The sequence below is a fragment of the Rhagoletis pomonella genome, unplaced genomic scaffold (genome assembly GCF_013731165.1).
Source record: "Rhagoletis pomonella isolate Grant_MI unplaced genomic scaffold, Rhpom_1.0 Rhpom_scaffold_00011, whole genome shotgun sequence".
In the NCBI taxonomy this organism is placed as follows: Eukaryota; Metazoa; Arthropoda; class Insecta; order Diptera; family Tephritidae; genus Rhagoletis; species Rhagoletis pomonella.
In genome coordinates, this window is record NW_023458565.1 from 2,695,311 (window position 1) to 2,715,533 (window position 20,223).

Consider the following 20,223-nt stretch of genomic DNA (forward strand, 5'->3'; position numbering starts at 1 on the left):
CCGGAAGATGACTACTCATTTGGTGACTTGCGCTCGGAAAGTTCACCAGCGCCAACAGATAAACGCAATACCTCTACGGAAACTCCACCGGAAGAGGGAGCCAGTGCCATTGAGTCACTTAGCGCTGAAGATCGTGAACGCATGATGAAAATCTTGAACTTGATAAAAGAAGAGAAAATGAATACGCCCGAAGGTTATAATCCAGATCCTTTAGCTCGTTTGTGTGAGACATGCCGTGTAGCTGCCGTTTCGCGTTTACATTGGCGATGCAACACTTGTTATATATACTTAAATCAATGCTCCGATTGCATTGTGAGTCAGTTGTTGTCACAAAATTTTGAGCATCTGCCACACGATGTAGTTAGGGAGACTGATTCGTGACAGGCACATTGGAATCCAAAAGGTGTAAACAATATAATTGAATTTTGAGTACTGAACAGCCAAAAGTGTCTAAAACTATTTTATAGCTCAAAATGTTTAGTATAACATACTCATGTAATGCCATAAAGTCTGATCGACGAACTTTGCAGTAGTATACCGTTTTGGGTGAGAATTCTAATACTGAAACAAGAATAACAGATCAAAGTGCTTTCAACTTTTTATAACTAAATTCATTGTCTTTTATTATTATTATGTAACGTATGCACATATGTGCTAAAAAGTAAGTCGTAGAGATGCGCTCATGAAGAAATTTTAAAACCGTTACGCATAACCACGCAAACAAAAATAAAATCATAATATTTTTATAATTTGCTGTGTTCAACGTAGCTGCTTAAAGTAATAAGGCTGGAATTTACATAGCTGGAATTTACATAACATTGATCGAATCGGATAAATGTACGCACGTTCGATTATACCCTATCCGTTATAAATGGTAGATCCAGAATGGATTGCCCAATCAAGGATTTTTAAAATCTGACACCAGATTTAGGTTCAGCAATCATGGAAACCCAGAAATGTTTACACAAGCAGGACAATTCGACTTTTTAAAATCCGACACCAGATTGTATTCCTGCTTAAAAAAGTATCATTTCATTTTATTTATTTGGGATTGTCAATTTTGTTATTTGTCGTTTCATTAGGGGTATTCATCAAATTGGGCAAGTGACCTGGCAGTCTGGCATGAGAACAGGTGGGCTCAACCAACGACTGTTGACAACACTCACTTGCCACTTGCTCACTTTGGTGAATACCACTATCGAATTTCAAAAATCGCTCGCTGATTTTAAAAGAGCAAAAGTGTACAAATATTTTCAGCACTTAAATTTAGCTCTGTGCCGGTTGACATGGAACGTCCCATATACATCTAGATATACAGTGGTCGAAAAAATTATAGCCTTACCACATTTTGACAAATTTTAACATAATATTATTTATTTAATTTAGATTTTTTTTTATAAAAAGATGGAAGCAAACGTGACAAAAAAAAATCCAAAAACCGTGATTTTTAGTAATTTGAAAATTGTAGTTTGTTTAGACGCGACTGCTAACACCAGGCGCCTAAATGCATGTTATGTACTGCTGCATGTGCAAAAATTTCCTTCATTAAATTAATGAAATTTATGTACATGCACTTCTCAACTGCCATGTAATAAAACTTTCTTAAGTTATAATTTGATGGCAGTTCAAAGTATGCTCGGCCTAGTCTGATGCATCCTCCGGACACTGCTTCCGGAGTCTTCTGCGGACTCTGCATGGCTTACAACCATGCAGAGGTGGTAATAGTTGATTACCATTGGCCACAGTGCCTACCCACTACTTTTTGGTCCAATAAATATTTTTTTATATACATACATGCAAACATACTGGTCTCCCCTCTCACTGAGTTATTCATATATTCTATTAGAATTTAATCAATAGGAATCATTCTAGGAAATCTAATTAAAAAAGCTAGAAATTTTTACGAAAGCTTGTTGATTTTTTTATGGGGCATTCTTTCTGAACGTTATCCCCACCCACCCTGTCCATTTTTCTTTTAACTTACATTTGTTTTAGATATGGAAAATTCATGAAAAACAAGCTTTCCAATGCCGAGTGGCAAAATAACGCGAGGGCCAATTCTACGTTCAGATAACATATATGTGGGGTTCCTTGCACCGTCAGGGTCATTCGGTGAAACAAAATTATTGAATAGGAAGATTGATGGCTGACGAGGGCGGGAGAGTTAACGTTCAGAAAGAATACCCCTTATATATTGTACAAAGTTAGAAACTTGGATTTACGTGGGTTTGCATAACAATGCTCTATATTTTTTTTATAAAAAAAAAATTAATAACCACCTCACAGGTAGTCCCATATTAATTTGGTTTAAATCCGATCATCGGATCTTGAGGAATATAACGATAATCTTAAATTTTTATGAGAATTGAAGTCGGGTTTTGTTTTTTGCGTAAAAACTACTTGTTTTATAATTTTTTTCAATTTTTTCAAGACTTAAGACTTTATTCAATTTGACCCTTTGAAGAAAAACGATCAAGTCTCTGATAAAGTCTTGATTTGACACCTTGAAGAATTCCTTAAAAATACTGAATATTCTGAACGCGCAAAAATTAGATGATCGGACGTTTCCTTTAGCTAACGGAATTACGAGTTATACAGACTTCTTAGTTGCTCATTACTAAAGTTGCTTTTGGAACCGCCGAGGTTTGACATCTCCACTGTAAAATCTTTGTGCTTAGAATTATTTATAAATGACAGCTAGATTTGCCAGTTGTACCTTGATAAAGATTTTCTCTCAGTTTAGCGTTCGATACCCTCTGTTTGCCCAGCTCCTTACAAGTAAGCCGCTCTGTTCTTCTTAGCGGATGCAGTTCCCCAGCTAGTACAAATCTTGTGTGCACTTGGGTGTTCGGTGGAAGGCCCTGACACCTCCTAAGTGTGTCACTGAGAATGGTCTGAATTTTCTTATTGTACCCCTGAGGTTCATCCGCATACGTGGTGTTCGCATACTCGACCTTGCTTATAAAAAACAAACGACTTAGATATTGAGATTAATAGCAATTTTGGGTTCGAAACCACCTTTAATCGTTGTGAGTTTCAGAATCAAGTTTTGCTTTTTGATGCAATATTTTTTACCCTCTTCACATGTTCCGCTATAGTTGATTTGACACTGATTACCCTGCCCAGCCATTTAATTGACCTGACTTGTTCAATTTGTTTATCCTCCCATTTTAACAAAAATGTTTTCTGGCTGGGGGTTTCATAACTAAAAACTTATTTTTTCTACATTAATGATCCGTCCGTAGTGCGGTGTTTTGCGTCGTCAGCAGCTTCATCCACTGCGTCCTAATAGTCCCCGGCGATCACAGTGGTGCTGCGTAAATTAAAACCGGCCGGCCTATTGCCTTGTATGTTGCCAGCAACGTTTCTTTGTCTTTGCCCCAAGTACTGCCGGCTAGCGACTTGAAGACCTTGTTGTGGCTCTGTACTTTGTTGACAATAGCGGTTGCGTGCGCAGAGAAGGAGAGCAGACTGTCGAAGGTAACTCGGAGTATTTTGGGGTTATTCACCGTCGGAATTCGTGTATCATCGACGTGAATTCCCAGCAGTAGCCTGACCTCCTTCGTCCAGGTGGTGAACAAGGTCGCAGAGGATTTCGTAGGGGAGCGCGTTAGGCTCCTGGTAGTGAAGAAGCGAGAAAGCTCGGAGAGATACCCGTTTACTTTCGAACACATGTCATCAATTCCATACCCAGTCGCCATGATCGAGTAATCGTCGGCGTAAGAGACAATCGAGACTCCCTCTGGTGGTTGAGGGAGCTTTGAAATATAAAAGTTAAACAGTAGCGGGGAAAGGACACCACCCTGTGGAACCCCCTGTTTTATTTTTCTGAGTTTGCTCGATTTGTCTTTAAACATTACCGACGAGTGTCGACCACTAAGATAATTCGCCGACCACCGTTTGAGCCTCTGTGGGAGAGAGGTAGCCTCTATATCTTCTAGTAGCGTGGAGTGGCTGACGGTGCCAAACGCCTTTGACAGGTCCAACGCTACTAGAATAGTTCTCTCACAGGGACGGTTGCGGTTAAGGCCACGTGTTATCTGAGTGTTTACGGCGTTAAGTACTGTTGTTGTACTGTGCACTTTAGGGAAACCGTGTTGATGCTTCGCTGGGGTCAGGTGGTTCGTGAAATGCGGGAGCAGCAAGGCCTCTAGTATCTTCGCTACCGGGGAAAGGAGTGTTTTCGGCCGATACGATTCTCCTTTGTTGGCTGGTTTCCCCGGTTTGAGCAGTGGGACCACTCTCCCCACCTTCCAGATGTCTGGGATGATGAGAATGGCCATTGAGAAATTGAGGACCTCCGTTAGGTACGCTACTCCTGCAGGACCCAAAATTTTTAAGTATCAGCATGCATATTCCGTCGGGACCCATGGCTTTGGAGGCTTTCGCCTTCCCGATGGCCACCTGAACTTCATCGCTACTAAAAGCAAGGGCGGCACAAGTTGTTGGCAGTTTGTGCAGCCTTCTGGTCACTCGACGCTTGGCTTTGTCCAGTCCAGTTTGGGAGCTCGCGCATCGCTCCGGGTCTGACGAAGCATGGTCGCCGAAAGAAATTTCGACCCTGTCGTCGTGCTTAGTCGGATTGGACAGTGACCTCACGGTTGACCAAAGCTAACTCACACCAGAGGTAAAGTTGCAAGTCTTCAGATGCTCTTCCCACTTCTTCCGCTTATGTACGTTTACTAGTTGCCGAATCTCCGCGTTGAGATCCCTGATACGGGGATCTCCGGGATCGGCCTGACGAAGGCTATCACGTTCATCGGCTAGAACAGCCGCTTCGGCAGGGAAGTTTGGACGGGGGTCCGTAATGCATCCTGCCGGCACGAAGCGATCTGCAGCAGCAGTGACAACCCTGCGGAACTTACGTTCACCAATGTGGACGTCGGTTGGTGTGGGGAGCGCAGCGAAGGTGCTCAGTAAATTCCGCGAAGCCTCTCCAAGAAAAAGAAAAGTTGATATAGGTGCGGTGTTCCGCGGAAGCAAAGTCGGTTGGTTTATCGATCGAGATGACTATGGGCAGATGGTCTGATGCCAAAGTCAACATAGGTCGCCATGATACGCTGTTTATCAGACCAGCGCTGACTATTGTTATGTCTGGCGAGCTGCAGCGGCTGCCATAATCCTGGTAGGTGCGTCGTCGTTCATTGTGCAGAATGTCGAATCGTCTATCTGCCCAGCCAAGTCTGTTCCCCTACGATCGTTTGACAGTCTTGAGTGCCAAAGATCGTGGTGCGCATTAAAGTCACCTTCTACCATACGGTTTTCACCTCTGAGGAGCGCACCTATATCAGGGTGATATCCTGCCGGGTAGCAAGTGACAGAGGGTATGTGCACGTTAAATATTTCGAGCTCAACATCGCCTGACCGGATAGAAATGCCCTGACATTCTAGGGTGATATCCCTGCGGTCGATGTCTGCTTCAATAAGACGATAGTGCACGGTGTGGTGCGTGATGAACGCTAAGCCACCACCACTATCTCGCTCGCGATCTCGGCGGTGCACGTTATACCCGCACAATTCAACAATGTTGGATTGCTGTACCACTTCGTTTCTTGGACCGCAGCTATCAATATACCATGTCTTCCCATGAAGACGGTTATCTCCTCGATCTTGGTCTGAAGTCCGTTACAGTTAAACTGAAGGAGCTTCATGTGGTTCGGGAGACGTGTAGTTATGCGGGGTGTGAGGGATGTGTGTGGCCTTGCCGCCATTGGCTGTGTGCGCTGCTGTAGAGGTTGCCGCCCTGTGGTGGTAGTGGGCGGCGTTGCAGTTGGGGTATGCGACCGAGCGTCGCAAGCATTGCACTTGACTGAGGTGGAGTTGTGGTGTAGTCGTCTCTGGCATACACAGCAGGTATAGGCTTCTGGCCCTGGGTTTGACTCGATGCCAGCCCTGAGCAGAAGAATGCGTAGCAAATGTAGCCCTATGGACAAACAGCTTCTAAGATACTTCGCCGACCTAAATAGGGTTAGATCGCCGAAACAACAGCCCTTGGTCGGGTAAAACTCGAGTCATTCCGGTACGTACAACCGGCTGTCGTGGGAATGATAACCGGAAAGTCTTTCAGTTTGCTAACATTTCTAACGCTTCACTCTCAATTTTCCCACAGCACATGAAGGAAAAATCATCTGCATACTGGTAAACCGTGGTATTTGCTCCCTGTAGGATTGGGGAAAGGCAACTACCTGGAGGCAGCCCATTTGCCACCAGAACTTTGCTCTCACCTAAAACCAACCACTTTTTTGAGAAAAAAGTTACAATCCACTTTACTATTCTAACTTAGACTCCCGTAGCCATTCAATTCCTTTTTTCCCCTTTTTTATTACCCTACTGGACGAGTATTGAGACTCGTTTATGCACATTGATGAAGATTTTACTTTTCGGTACGCAAAGCTACTTTCAGGGAATATTTTTTATTTTCATCCCATGCCATCAACCTCTCTTTGATCATCACGTTTAGACTTTTTGCCATAATTGACAGGAGCGATATTGTTCTAAAAATTTTCAGATTGCTTAGTTCCTTGTTCAGCTTATGGATTGCAACAATCTTAACAACTCTCCAGCCTTTAGGGATCGTGTTTTCATTAAAAATCTTCACTTCCCGTAACAAGTAATATCATTAATTCAAAAGGAAGTTTGTTAACATACCGAAAGTAATTTTCTCAGCACCACCTGTATATTTTTTCTTATTCCAGAGGCATGCAATTAAGTCCTCAACAGTGAACTTGAAGCAATGCGTTTCAAAATTACAATATAGTCAATTTCCTTACCTGTCGTGTCGTTACATATTAGGGGTATTCTCAGAGTCCTCACAGGCATTAAGATTAGATAATAATAACTGTTTATAAAGAAAATTACGATTATATACCAACATCACTTAAAACTCGTTCATAGGCATGCCATTTAATGAGCTGTTAATGCGTCGGAACACCGATTACGGGACAAATAAAAGACATTAAAAGAAATACAGAACAGGACAATGGGTCAAAAAGGAGGACTGTTCCGTATAATACAGGACGGATGGTCACCGTACCTATGGTCAAAATAACATTAGTGCGGCATTTGACTATTAGTCTTTTGTTGGTTTAATAGTCACTGTAGCCCTGGTTTCTGCTAGTAAAATTTTTGCTAGCAGAAACTAGCAGCTGTCAAAATGAGTTTACAGCTGTTGAAACGTAAGCAAGCGAGGTTAGACACAGCTGTTTTTATATGTCTGCATATTTTTGGTATTTTTTTTTTTTTAATTCAAATGAGGGTATCATTTTATATTGATGAGGTGTTGCAAATTGAAAATATTTGGGAATACTTTTGAATTGTAAAAAACTATTTAAAAAATTTCGCCAAATATTTTTAGTTGTCAAAAACACTGATCAGCTTGCTAATTTCTGCCAGTTTGCCTTTCTTAGCTATTTCTTTATTTCGCTCTCTGTGAGCGTAATTCTCTAAATTTTCCCATTAACCTACTAAATAAAAAAAAAAAATCCACCCTATTCAATAACATTTTAATAATTATAATAGATTGGCGCTTACACATATTAGTGTTTGGCCGTGACTTGAAATCCCGCTTTCAACCGGACTAAGGCCCAATTTCTAATGAATATTTAAACGGCACTTAAGTTTAATTTTCGATTGTTATTTAAATGCCATTTAGCTTTCGTTGGGTTCCAGATCAAGTTTATTTAAATTTGCCGAACCAATTGCAACACTGTTGTTGGTTCTTTGAAATTGCTGTTATATTTGCTTGTTTTTTTTTCTTTTTTCATTTTTCCTAAAAACAAAATTGTACAAAGCTCAATAACCATATTGGAAAAAATAAGCAATTAAAAAAGTAAGTAAATAAATAAATTTATAAATAAACAAATGAAAATAGTTAAATAGTCGATTACTTAAAATACATGACTAAATCAATGATGACATTTTTATTACATTTTTAATATCTGCGCATGATAATACTAACATATCAATAAATTAATTTGAAAGAATTTGTGAATTTTCGAGAAAAAACTGTTATTTGTTGGTTGAGAAACACAATTGTCATAAAATAAGTATGCCTTAACAAAGACCATTTTCCGTGCTACCACTTGGCCAAACAAATTTGTTTTGATTTTCCTAGAATTTAAAATACAAATATTTATGGAGCAAGCATTGATATTTCTGTGTTTTCTTTAATAGCATATACTAATTATAATACTTAGAGCTGCGAACATATGTAAATATGTAATAAATAATTTTTGCAATACTGATTTGCTGCCAATGCTGGCCTCTACTAATATGCAACGAAGTTATATATATATACATATGTATGTGAAATGAATTGAGAAAATCTTCACAGTCAAATCATTCCAATCTAATGGGCAAAGTCTCTTGATCACAATGCTCCAAACTAATTCATTATATCACTAATTAAACGAAATGCTTTTGAGAACTTATCTACATACAGGCATATTTACACTAATGCGTAAGTAACACTTAGCGCCGTTTTCTGAAGTAACCTTTAATTTTAAAGCTCACTTTATATTTAAAGGCTGAACTAAAAGTAAAAAAGCTATGTCTAAAGTTAAGCATTTTTATTATCGGTTTATGACGTATGTATGTTTCTTGGTTGTAAAACAATATAAAACGGTTAATAAAATGCTTTACTTTAAACACAATCATAAATTTTAATGCAATCTTTAAATATAAAATGAGCTTCAAAGTTACAGGTTACTTGAGAAAACGGCCCTTAGTAGTTCATTTAAGTTGTGCGTATTTGTACTGCATATATTTAGTTATTTGCGTTTTTAATTGAATAACTCATCTAATTAATAACCAATAAATACATACATACCCATGTGTATCTGTGTATTCTCTTTATATGTAAATACGAAAATCTATCATGCAACTACCGTTTACAGCGCGCGCACCAGGGCGTATGATTAATTTAAATTACCAGCGTCCATTGGTGTCAGTTTACGTATACGCCATGGTGAGCTAGTAAACAGAAAACACTGCAAAGTATGCAGATACGAATGTATGTATTTTCTAGGTGCAAACAACAAATGTTGTCAACAAAAAATATAACCACATACATACATGCGTTAATATACATATGTATGTACATATGCATGTAAAAATTTATATATGTATGTATTAGAGGTATACGCCGCCGAGCCACGCCGCCGCCGCCGCCGTTTTTTGTAATTTTTCACGCGCCGCCGCCGAATTACGAAAATATCGGCGCGGCGGCGGCGGCGGCGGCGTTCGGCGCCTAAGGAATTTTGTACTACTCGTAAAAAAACACTATTTTAGAAAATGAAAATTACATTTTTAAAGGAGTTTTTTTTTTACTTAATTTGGGCCACTGAACATTTCCAAAAAAAGCGTAACTCAGAAAAAACATAGGTAACACGTTTTTCAATCGAAAGCGGTTATTACAGTTAAATTAGGGTCGAATACTGGTAATCTGACAATTTTTTTCCGCAGTAGACAATTTTTTTCAATACTACAACAATACTATTTTATATACTACAACAACAAGAAAGTTATAACACATCTAAAACTTTAACGCCAATATCTCAGAAAGCAGTTTTAACAGAAGCGTCCTTATTGCATCTAACTCCTCAATTATTGGAGATAAAACAAAGATAAGTTGATTTTCCTGTGTATTTTTTTTTTATATTATAAACACACTTTTAATAAAAAGCAAACTCTTTTTTTTTGCTAATTTTTGCATTCGTAACTTATTTTATTCTGGGGTCCCGCAGACGTATACAAGTACTAGGTGGCTGTGTGAAAATTACGTTAGCATTTCTAAGTGGTGGTCAAATCCCAGGAAGGTTTTGCTCCCGCGCATCGCAATGTCTTCTACACAGGTTTAAAGTCCCCCTTTTTGCTAAAAATTACTATTATTTTTCATTACATTCGGTTCTCCTAAGAAAAATTTGGCGCTTTATATTTTAGTGGAAATTTTAACCATCTATAGGCCATTTTTTAAACAGTGGGTAAAAAGGCCCGTTCTGGTGGGAGTTGATGGGTTAAACTTTTGGAAAAAAGTAGACCAAACCTTGTTTTCAATACATAACCCCCAAAAAAATCGTAACAACTCCGTAATTTAACATAACGGTTGATAAGAATATTGCATAAATTTATTGACAGCGATACAAATTACCCCAATAACTTGACCTTTTAAATTTTTGTATTTCTTTAAATTTAAATAGCACATACGAATTTGTAGAGAAGATAGAGATGTACATATGTATATACCTCAAAATTTCGTGTGTTCGCCCATCCATCAGCGGCAGACACTCAAGATTTTAATGCAAGTAGAAAGTAATGTAACTTAAATTTAAAACTAATTCAATTAATGAATTAAATACAATTACAATCTGAATTGCCATGGCGAATGCCTAAGGGTGCCGAGATGACAGGACAAGATTAGTAACCTCATGGCTCTTTGGAATCTACCTTATGAGCAGTAGCGCCGGCGTCTCCAGACGCGCCGGCCTCGCCGCCGCCGCCGATACTTTTTGAAGTTGACCACGCCGCCGCCGCAAAGCCGTTCGGCGTAAACCTCTAGTATGTATGTGTATATTTCCGGCTGCATCCTGTTGCTGGTAAAATAAACGTCTCGCAGCTGTTGTTGCTCACGCTTCTTACTGTGCGATTGTCGTAGTCGCTTTCGTTGTTGTCAATTTCAATTTCAGTCAAAATTGAATTGAGAATTAATTCCATTACTAATTTTCATGTTTAAATGTGATTACTAAAAAAGTTGTTGATCCCTAATAGCACACTGGAGGAAGAGAGGTGAAGCTCAAAACCAAAGCTGGCTGTACACAACAAGTAACTAGACGTAAATATATATTTTGTACAGAAATATACATACGTACATGCATATATATGTATTACAGAGTAGCGACAGACAATTAAATAATACGCGTAAGCTAGGTATGTACATATGTATGTATGTAAGAGATGCAACCATTAATTGTGCGTGCAAACTGATGAGAACCCTTTGTTGCTAGGAATTCTGAAAAACAGGAAACACAAGCCAATTTATTTACATTTACACTCGAAATTAATAGGTGCTTACACGTACAGACATACCGGCAATAGCAAGGAGCAACACAGAGTGGGACACAGCGCTCACAAACAACGGACAACCAGACAGACACAAAATTTCGACATGAATATTTAAATTTCAATCAACGCGTTGATGGCGATGCTTTCGGCGTAATCGCACTGATTTGTTGTGATGCCAAGAATCAGGGGTGTGCGGCATGCTGGCAATAGCACGAACGCAAAGTCTGCCTGTTGAAAACAACAATAGAAAGTGGTAAAGCAAAACAAAAGCGGAAGACACTGCGGCGACAGTAAGAACAGCGGAAAATTAAATAGTACATACATATGTATGTATGTATATGTAAATGCATGTATGCATATTAAACGAGGTGAATGAGTACATTTGTGTGTAAACGTATCTATTGTTGCTGTTGTTCTTGCTAACAAGCACATACACACTTGTAATAACTACATTGCATTTGCTGATATCTACAATTTGCAGCGAATGTACGTGAAAGCTGACCTTTGGTAGTGATAATTGAGCGAAAAGCTTTACTTTCTCTACTCGAAGCAAGCATAATGAGAGCCGGGAATAGAAAGCTTAACGGTTTAATAAATATTCGTTTGAGTAGAGAGATAAGAGCTTTGTGAAACATACATATATGCGTATATATATATATATATATATATATATCTTTGCACTTATGTACATACATACATATTAATTGGTATATTTAACAAAATGCATGTTGTGAGAGGTCGAAAGGCGCAGGGAAAGCCGAAAATACAAGGGAAGTGAAATATATATGTATATGCTAGCTTAAATAACATAAAAACAGATATGATTAAACGAAAAGAAAACAAGCAATTTTTAGCAAAAAAACTGACTTCAATTCTCATAAAAAAAAATATAATTATATATATATATTTCATGATGGTCCAAAGTTATGCGGCAACATACATAAAAAAAAAAACAATAAAAAAATATTTATATTCCGACGAACTGATAACCTTCTCCTTTCTTGAAGTCGGTTAAAAATTTAAAAGAATGAAAAAAATTATAAAATAAAACTAGGGATCGGACATTACAGTTATTGATAGTTTTCATCATGGAAAAATTCACTATAAAGGAAATGTTCTACAACTAAATGATACATACCAATCGATTTCTTTTTTCACCGAGACTCAAATTCAAAAATAAATTCTAATTTTCAATTTTTATGCAAAATTAAAAAATATAAAAATTATTTTTGAGTTTTATATTATAAATCCAGAATAACAATTATTTTTGATTTGTATATTATATGTCTTAGATAACAGTTATTGAAGTAATCAATAAAAAACAGTCAGTGACTTTTACTTTTAAAGGTCTTCAATATAAATCAGTGACCGACTTTAATTTTTTAAATCATTCGTATACAAGTCATTAAAATTTTTCGCAGTTAGGAAGGTGCTGGGAACAAAAGTTTACTACGACTTATACAAATGACTCTTATAAGAATGACTGATTTGTATTTATGACTTTTAAATAAAAGTCATCGATAACTGTTATCTAAGACACATAATTTAAAAATTAAAAGTAACTGTTATTTGCAGATTATTTAGATAAAAGTCAAAAATAATTGTTATTTTGGATTTATAAAATAAAAGTCAGAAATAACCGTTTTTAAGGAGTAATTAAATAAAAGTCAAAAAATAATTGTTAAAGAGATATTTTTTCAAGAAAAGTTGTAACTGTTACGGTCCCTGAATAAAAAAAAGGTGTGACTCACTTTGAGAATTAAAAATTAACAGAATTCCAAGTGTTTTTTTTAGTTTATTACAAGTGATTTTTAAGCCAAAAACAAAACCGACTTCAATACTCATATAAAAATTTAAGAGTATCGTTAATTTCTTCATGATTCGGATTTAACCAATTGGTCAAGAAACGCCTCGACAGTCGCTGTTGGGTGCCTCTCACCTCAGGATCGTGTGTCGTTCTTGGAATATTTGAACTTTACTTTTGCCTTCCTTCAACAACCATATGTTAAGGTGAGTTTGGCGACGACATTCCACATCCACATTGCCAGTTTAGATCTGATGAGCCAGTTTCTCAGCATTAGTTGCCAGTAGGTTTTAAATTGATGTCCTCTTTATTTAAATAGCTTTATATAGGTGCGGATTTCATGAGAGTTTGTCATCAAGGATAATTCCCAGATACTTGACTTCATTAAACAAGTTTTTGTTTTCTTATTGACATAAGGGTTATAGCAATTTCTTCCCGAATCAAAAAACGATTAAGTGAGAAGAATTCAAAAAGTTAAAGGCCCGTTTTACCAAGTAGGTTTTAAAATTTATCTAGCCTTTAAACACAAACTTACGATGTTTTCAATAAAAAAAGCGTGTAATATTTCTATCCCAAAAATAAAACGAGGAAAACAACAGCCTGTCTACTAGTGGAATGAAGAAATTGCACAGCTGAGACGGAAACGCATCAGTAAGAGAAGGGAGCTTACAAGAGCCAGACGTACGGGAAATCACACCGCCGCAAATGAAGAAGGGCTAATAGACAACATCGTTAACACCTTGTTTCCCAGCCACCCTCTACGAAAAGAGGAACCTGATCAGGTGAACGACATACCGTTTCCCCTATTTACAAAAGACGAGCTCAAAATAGCTGGAAGAAGTTTTACGAACAAGAAAGCCCTGGACCAGATAACTTTCCGGAAGAAGTTCTCAAAGAACTGGTAATAAATCTCCCAAACCCTCTGCTTAATATGCACGACGCATGTCTTAAAGAAGGAATCTTCCCATGAAAATGGAATGCGAATTAGCAATGCCAAATTAGACCCCTCGAGTCCGGCGGCATACCGTCCCTTGTGTATGTTAGACACAGCAGGAAAGCTATTGGAAAAAGAAAAACCAAGGTTAGATGCAGCAATGGAGGAAGCCTGTGGATTAAGTGTACGACAATATGGCCTTAGAAAGGTTAGATCCAACATCGGCGCCCTGCACGATGTGGTGGAAGCAGCAAAGCTAACTCAGCATGGAAGTCATTACTAAAGACTGATTGTACTATTAGACACGCTAGATATAAAAAATGATTTCAATAGCGGCAGGTGGAGAGACATCATTAATACACTCGAAGGTCATTTTAAGAGAATGAATCGTAGCTATCTTAAGGACTGCAAACTAATATACCATACAAGTGGCGGCCTCAAAGAGATGACCATAATAACAGGTGCAGCTCAAGGAACTAGTTTAGGTCCAGACCTGTGGAACATTACTTACTTATATGCAGATGATGTTGCAGCGTTGAAACGGGCCCGAGAGACAAGGGATGCGCAACGAAAGCTGACGCAAGTCATGCTGCGCACACAAGACTGGCTAAGCTCCTACGGCCTCAATTTAGCGACCCAAAAACTGAAAAAGCTGTAACACAAAAAGCTGCAAAATCAGGTTACACTCGAAATTGACATTCAACGAACAATTAAAATACGCTACAAACAAAGCAGCGGGGGTCACAACAGCCTTAAGCAGTTTGATGGCGAACATTAACGGGCCCCTACCAGTGAGGCATAAACTGTTTATTGAAATAAGTCGCTCCATCCTTCTTTACTGAAGCGAAGTATGGGCAGACACTTTAAAATCGAAATGCAGAAGACAACTCATCATGACCGTACAAAGAACGATGTCACTCAGAATAATAAGCGCGTATCAAACGCTGCAGTTTTAGCAATAGCGGGCCTTAAACCAATCGACCTACTTGCCGATGAGCGCATGAAATACTGCATACTAAAATAATCTGAGAACCTCTCTCGAAGCAGAGTGGAAGTAATAAAAAATAATTCTATAGACGCCTGGCAGAGAAGATGGCGTTGAAGATGGACAGCGAGACTCATCCCAAATATACGAAAATGGATTGAAGGGACGCAGGGAGGCACGGTGAGGTACTACCTAACACATCTGCTATCCGGTCATGGATACTTTCGGAAATACCTCCACAAAATAAAAAAATTAGATAAACCGAGCTGTATCTATTGCAGCTGGTCTGATGATGATGCTGAACACACATTTTTTCAATGTGAAAAATGGTGCAGGGAACGTTCAGAAATAGAGGCTTTAATAGGTCCGGTAAGAACGGAGAACATACTAAATACCATGCTTCAAGAAGATAAGAACTGGCATACTGTAGCGACGTTTGTAGAAAGAATATTGTTTACAAAAAAAAAAAAAAAAAACAACATAATCTGGCAACTATAAGTCAACACGATACTGAAGTCTAACAAGAGAAGACGAGCCAATAGCTGGATGCAGGCTTCAAATGCTGCTCTTTCAAATACTTTGCAATCGCGGTTTTAGGCTTCATTAGCGTTGGGTTTGAAGATTTCATTAGACGGTAGAAGGTTTCGTATTAAGCCTTTGCTATCCCTGTCAGCTACGGCCTGATCGATCATCACTAAGGATCATTCATGCAAAATACTGAATACACGACGGTCCCTGATGCCCGGCGGTACCCTTAATATCCTCATTTCAAGCAGGGCATGAAGCCGAACTTTGTTTCCAAACGCCACTGTGCCGTTTTTTATAAAAAAAAGTGAGCAAAAGTTGGGAGCAACACATACCAAGAACAAGAGTAAGAGAGGGTGTGAGAGTAAGGGAGAGAGAGAGAAAGCAAAACAATTACGTTGCTCCTTGCAGTGCTCTCGACCTGTTTGCGCTTTTTAGAACACACCCATCGGTTAACCGACTTTTGACAGTTGTGTGAAGGAATAGCAGACCAGACAGAAAACAAAAGTAACAACAACAAACACAAGACCACATGGGATGCTGTGCCAGGCGCGCCCCCAAACTAAAATACCAAGTATCACACAGCTAGTGGCACCCAACTGACAAGCATGACACGAATGTCGTCGCCGGAAGAACAGCACAAAAGAGTGGCAAACAAAAACTAAGAAAAAAAAAATCAAAAGAAAACAAAACATACACACCACATCACAGAAATGGCAAAAGTGCACACATACACTTAAATGCAGATGAATGGCAAGAGAAACTGATAAATGGGCCGTTGAAAGTGGAATTCGGAAATGTGCTGGCTGTTGTAAGCGAAAAGCTTCGCAGGATGAATCAGTTGATTTGGAAGCAGCGTACGCAGCGTTTGTTTGTCGTGACGGACGGACGGACGGACTCAAAAGTTTTACTTTTTTTGGGTGAACAAAAACAAAAAAACAAAAAAAGAAAACGCAACTCAAAAGCACCTAAGGTGCCTAAATATACGCATACATACATATATACATGTAGAAGCAGTTGAAATAGTATTTGTGCGCGACTTGCGGTATGACTGCGAATACCGAAAAATTAGGAGCAAAAGGCTCTACAAAGTGGCGGCGCCTAACTAAATAGTACAAGTATTTAGTGAATGGGCGCCTGTGCTGGAAAAAGTGTTATGAAGTGTAATGAAATGAAGTGAAGCCAAGGAGATAAAATGCAATTAAGTATTGAGAAAAATTACGCCCAAATTTTCATAAAAGAACCGTGAATATTGCTTTAAAATGCGTAGCTTTGCATGCGAATTTTCACAAGGAGCACATGGTTAGCACATGCACACATATATACTCTTATTTGCCCACATACCTAAATATGTATGCAAGCGTATGTATAAGCAATTGTGCGCGTTGTCTAGCAATGCAGTTGACTAGCTTGTCAAATGCGAGTTACGCCCGCAAATACGCAAACGCATGTCTATGTATGCGTATCCTCAAATACAAGTATACGAATATATTCGCCTGCAAAAAAATGTGTTGAACATGTGCCAGTGTGTGTGTGTGTCGGTGTATACAAGTGCGCGTAAGTGCGTGTGTGCTGGCAGTTGTGGCATGCTTTAAATGAGTGTCGTGGCAGCAGCAGCAACAGCAGCAGCAGCAGCAGCGACTGAGTATGGCCGCAACATTACTAGACTGCCATAGTATGTAAATAAATGTGGCGAGTAGAAAATTTCGTATATGCAGACAGCGTAAATGCGTAGCGTAGATTTTGAGTGGATCAAGGCGCAAAAATCAACAGCCAAGGCAGCACTCATTGATAATAAGGTTAGCATGCTCAAATATATATAAAGGTATAAATAAGTACGTATGTACACATAAAGGTGATTGCTGTTAAAAAAATAGTATGCTTTTAGGCGTCTCAGCGCAGTTAATCTTACGCCTATAATTAAGAATTCTTACCTGCACATTTTACAAATTTGCAATATGATATGGTATGATCTGAAGTCTTGAAATCGATTAATCTGTCAATTAAAGTCATATCGAAATTTAGAGAGAAAAGACACAGACATACATATTAACCAAAAGACTGACCGATAGACACACAAGAATCGTAAAAACACTTCTTTGGGTCTCGGTTATGAGTTTAAAAAATCGGTGTATTTCGAAATAATTGAACGAGATTTTTTTTAGATTCAGATTGGTTTACAAAGCAATGTTACCTGTGTGAAAAATAAGGTCGAAAACAAATCGTGTGATCCCCGATTAAGGGTAAAAATAACCTGTTAAAAGTAATTTACCAAAATTTTCCATTTAATGCTGGATTTCCATTAGGCATTAATGGAAAAAATGACAAATGACAAAGTCGGGTATTAAAAAATAATAGTGCCATTACATTAAAAAAAAGCTTATTAAGTTCATTTCCACATGGCATTTTTTTAAAATGGCATACATTTTTGGTCATTTGAATGCCTAGTGGAAATCCGGCATAGGAGTTTATTCCTTTTTTTCCCACTTATGCCCTCGCTTTGACAATTAAAAACTTTTTTTAAGTACTGTCCGATATGTCTGCGGGTATTTCAACCATTTTAAGAAATATTTTTAACACAGCGTTTTTTTAGAAATTCTGAAAAATCACATCAGTCTATTTTTGCGTTTGTTGTTTTTTGATATGTCAATTTGGAATGGTAAATTTAGGTTCTTAAAAACCTGCTGCAGCCAAAAAGTTGAAGATGAATAGCATAAAATTTCACTATTGATTGAAGATATACTCAGCAACGATATACATAAATGTTCTGGCAAATAACAGAAAAAAATTTTCTCCAAACCTGAGAGCTTTTGTAGTTGTATATAAAAAGTGATTTACTAGAACTAAACAAACTGTTTTTTTTGCACAATCAATTAAAACATTTCACAGAAAATTATGCGTTTCGTTCTTCCAGCTGCGTACATTTAACATATTTACATCAAAATCAATTTTGTATAAAGAACAACGCGAAATTTTAATAAACGAAAACTATATACTTAAAAAAGCACAAATAACTATTAATGCTCATATCGATGGCTGAGTGGAAAATCGACCTATCTCGGCAGCCAGCTCGAGAACGCCCTATCTCGCGCTTCCTCAGAATTTGGTTGAAGAACGCCGTATCTCAAACAAAAATACATTAAAAATGTGCTGAGATAGGGCGTTTTTGAATCGGCTGCCGAGATAGGTCGATCTTTCACTCAGCCATCGATGTACTCGTAGTTGCATGTGTAACGTATACGCCGCGCAGCACCATACGAGGTCATATAACACGTTTACTCTCACGCCTTAACTTCAAAGTCATATTATTTAAAAGTAATTATATAATATTAGCATGGGAGATTTTTACGTAGTTACATAGTATTCCTTATGCTCATCTATATTACTTTCCTCCTTTATAGGCGGCATACACGGTGCGTCGGACTCGCGAGTCATTTGCGTACGTGTTGACTCGCCGTCGCCTACACACAGGTGAATCATTCAGAGACTTGACCGGGAGTCATGTCGGTGTAACTAACCCATATTTACTTTCGCAAACACATTCAAACCGACTCGCGGGTCAGACACATTGTGTAAGCCGCCTATTAATTATATAACAGTTTTAGAATGAATTTCGAATTTGCCAATAAAAATTGTAAAAATGGAATATCGAGAATGTTTTCGCATTTTTATTCTACTGAGATGATACTAAAAACCACTTGGGAGATTTGCTCATATACGTTTCTAAATACTGAAACATGTTTTGACGTAGAATACGTCTTACCTTAAGGTATGGGGGCTATGTTCAAATGTTGTAGTTGTAATTTTTAGAGCTTCACAAAAACGCTTATTGCACGAGAACTAATAAAGCGATTTCAAAGAAAAGTGTGGCGTTTCAAAGATAAAATTCCAAACCTGTCGACAGATTCATTTTTGTAAATAACCAATTCGGTTTCTGTCGTAAAAACAACGGTAAACATTGCCTTATTTTGGGGTCAATTTTGAGCCTTTAAAGTGCTCTAGCAACTTATTGTTGGCATATATAACTTTCATTTTCGGGATATAGGTTCTTTGGAGCAGTAGAAATATTACCGGGTACAAATTTTATATAAATTTAACAAATATTGAGCATTTTAAGGCAAAAAATTGTTGAAAAAATTTGCAAATTTTTTTCATTACCAAAATGCTCGAAAACCGCTCGAATGATTTTGTTTTTGTTTTCAAAAATTCAAGAGTTTTGCTTTCGTTTGGTATATGGGAAGTATTGGTTGATATCTTCTATATATGTTTATTTTATTCAAATATATGGGCATAAATGATTTTCCATACAAAATCACCTCGTCATCATTTTGCAAACACGTGCATATGTTGGAAGTGTGGGAAGGAGACAAAAAGTATGTATGCGTATGTAATGCGGCTTTTGATCGCAGCGTATGTACATATGTAAATGCATATATACGTACATATGAAAGTTTCAGTTAATGTGGATCTGTTTGGTTTTGTTATCGATATTTTTATCGATTTTGTTATCGATTTTGCCATCGATTTTGTTATCGATATTTTTATAGATTTTGTTGCCGATATTTTAATCGATTTTGCCATCGATATTTTTATCGGTTTTGTTACCGATATTTTCACCGATTTTGTTATCGAAATTTGTATCGATGTTGTTATTGATTTTGCTATCGATATTTTCGGAACTTATCGATATAATGATCGATATTTTTATCGATTTTGTTATCGATTTTGTAATCGATTCTGTTATTGATTTTATTATTGATTATTTATCGGTTTTGTTATCGATATTTTTCTTGATTGTTTTAACAATTTTGCTATCGATATTGTTATCGCTTTTGTTATCGATATTTTTGTCGCTTTTGTCATCAATATTTTTATCGATTTTTCTATAGATATTGTTATCGCTTTTGTTGTCGGTAT

The 20,223-nt window shown here is 37.7% G+C and overlaps 2 protein-coding genes across 2 annotated transcripts in view; both read left to right on the forward strand.

Annotated features, from left to right (window-relative positions):
* The window catches only part of LOC118747285 (ZZ-type zinc finger-containing protein 3-like), a 2,057-nt gene extending 1,447 nt beyond the window's left edge, over positions 1 to 610 (forward strand). The window contains exon 5 of the mRNA XM_036481288.1: positions 23 to 610. Coding sequence (XP_036337181.1) covers positions 23 to 381 — 359 coding nt within the window. The 3' untranslated portion in view covers positions 382 to 610. The remainder of the gene's footprint in view (positions 1 to 22) is intronic.
* A 15,587-nt stretch (positions 611 to 16,197) lies between these two features.
* LOC118747286 overlaps positions 16,198 to 20,223 on the forward strand; it is a gene marked incomplete in the record, with an annotated part of 304,434 nt that continues 300,408 nt past the window's right edge. Inside the window, 1 exon segment of the mRNA XM_036481289.1 lies at positions 16,198 to 17,105.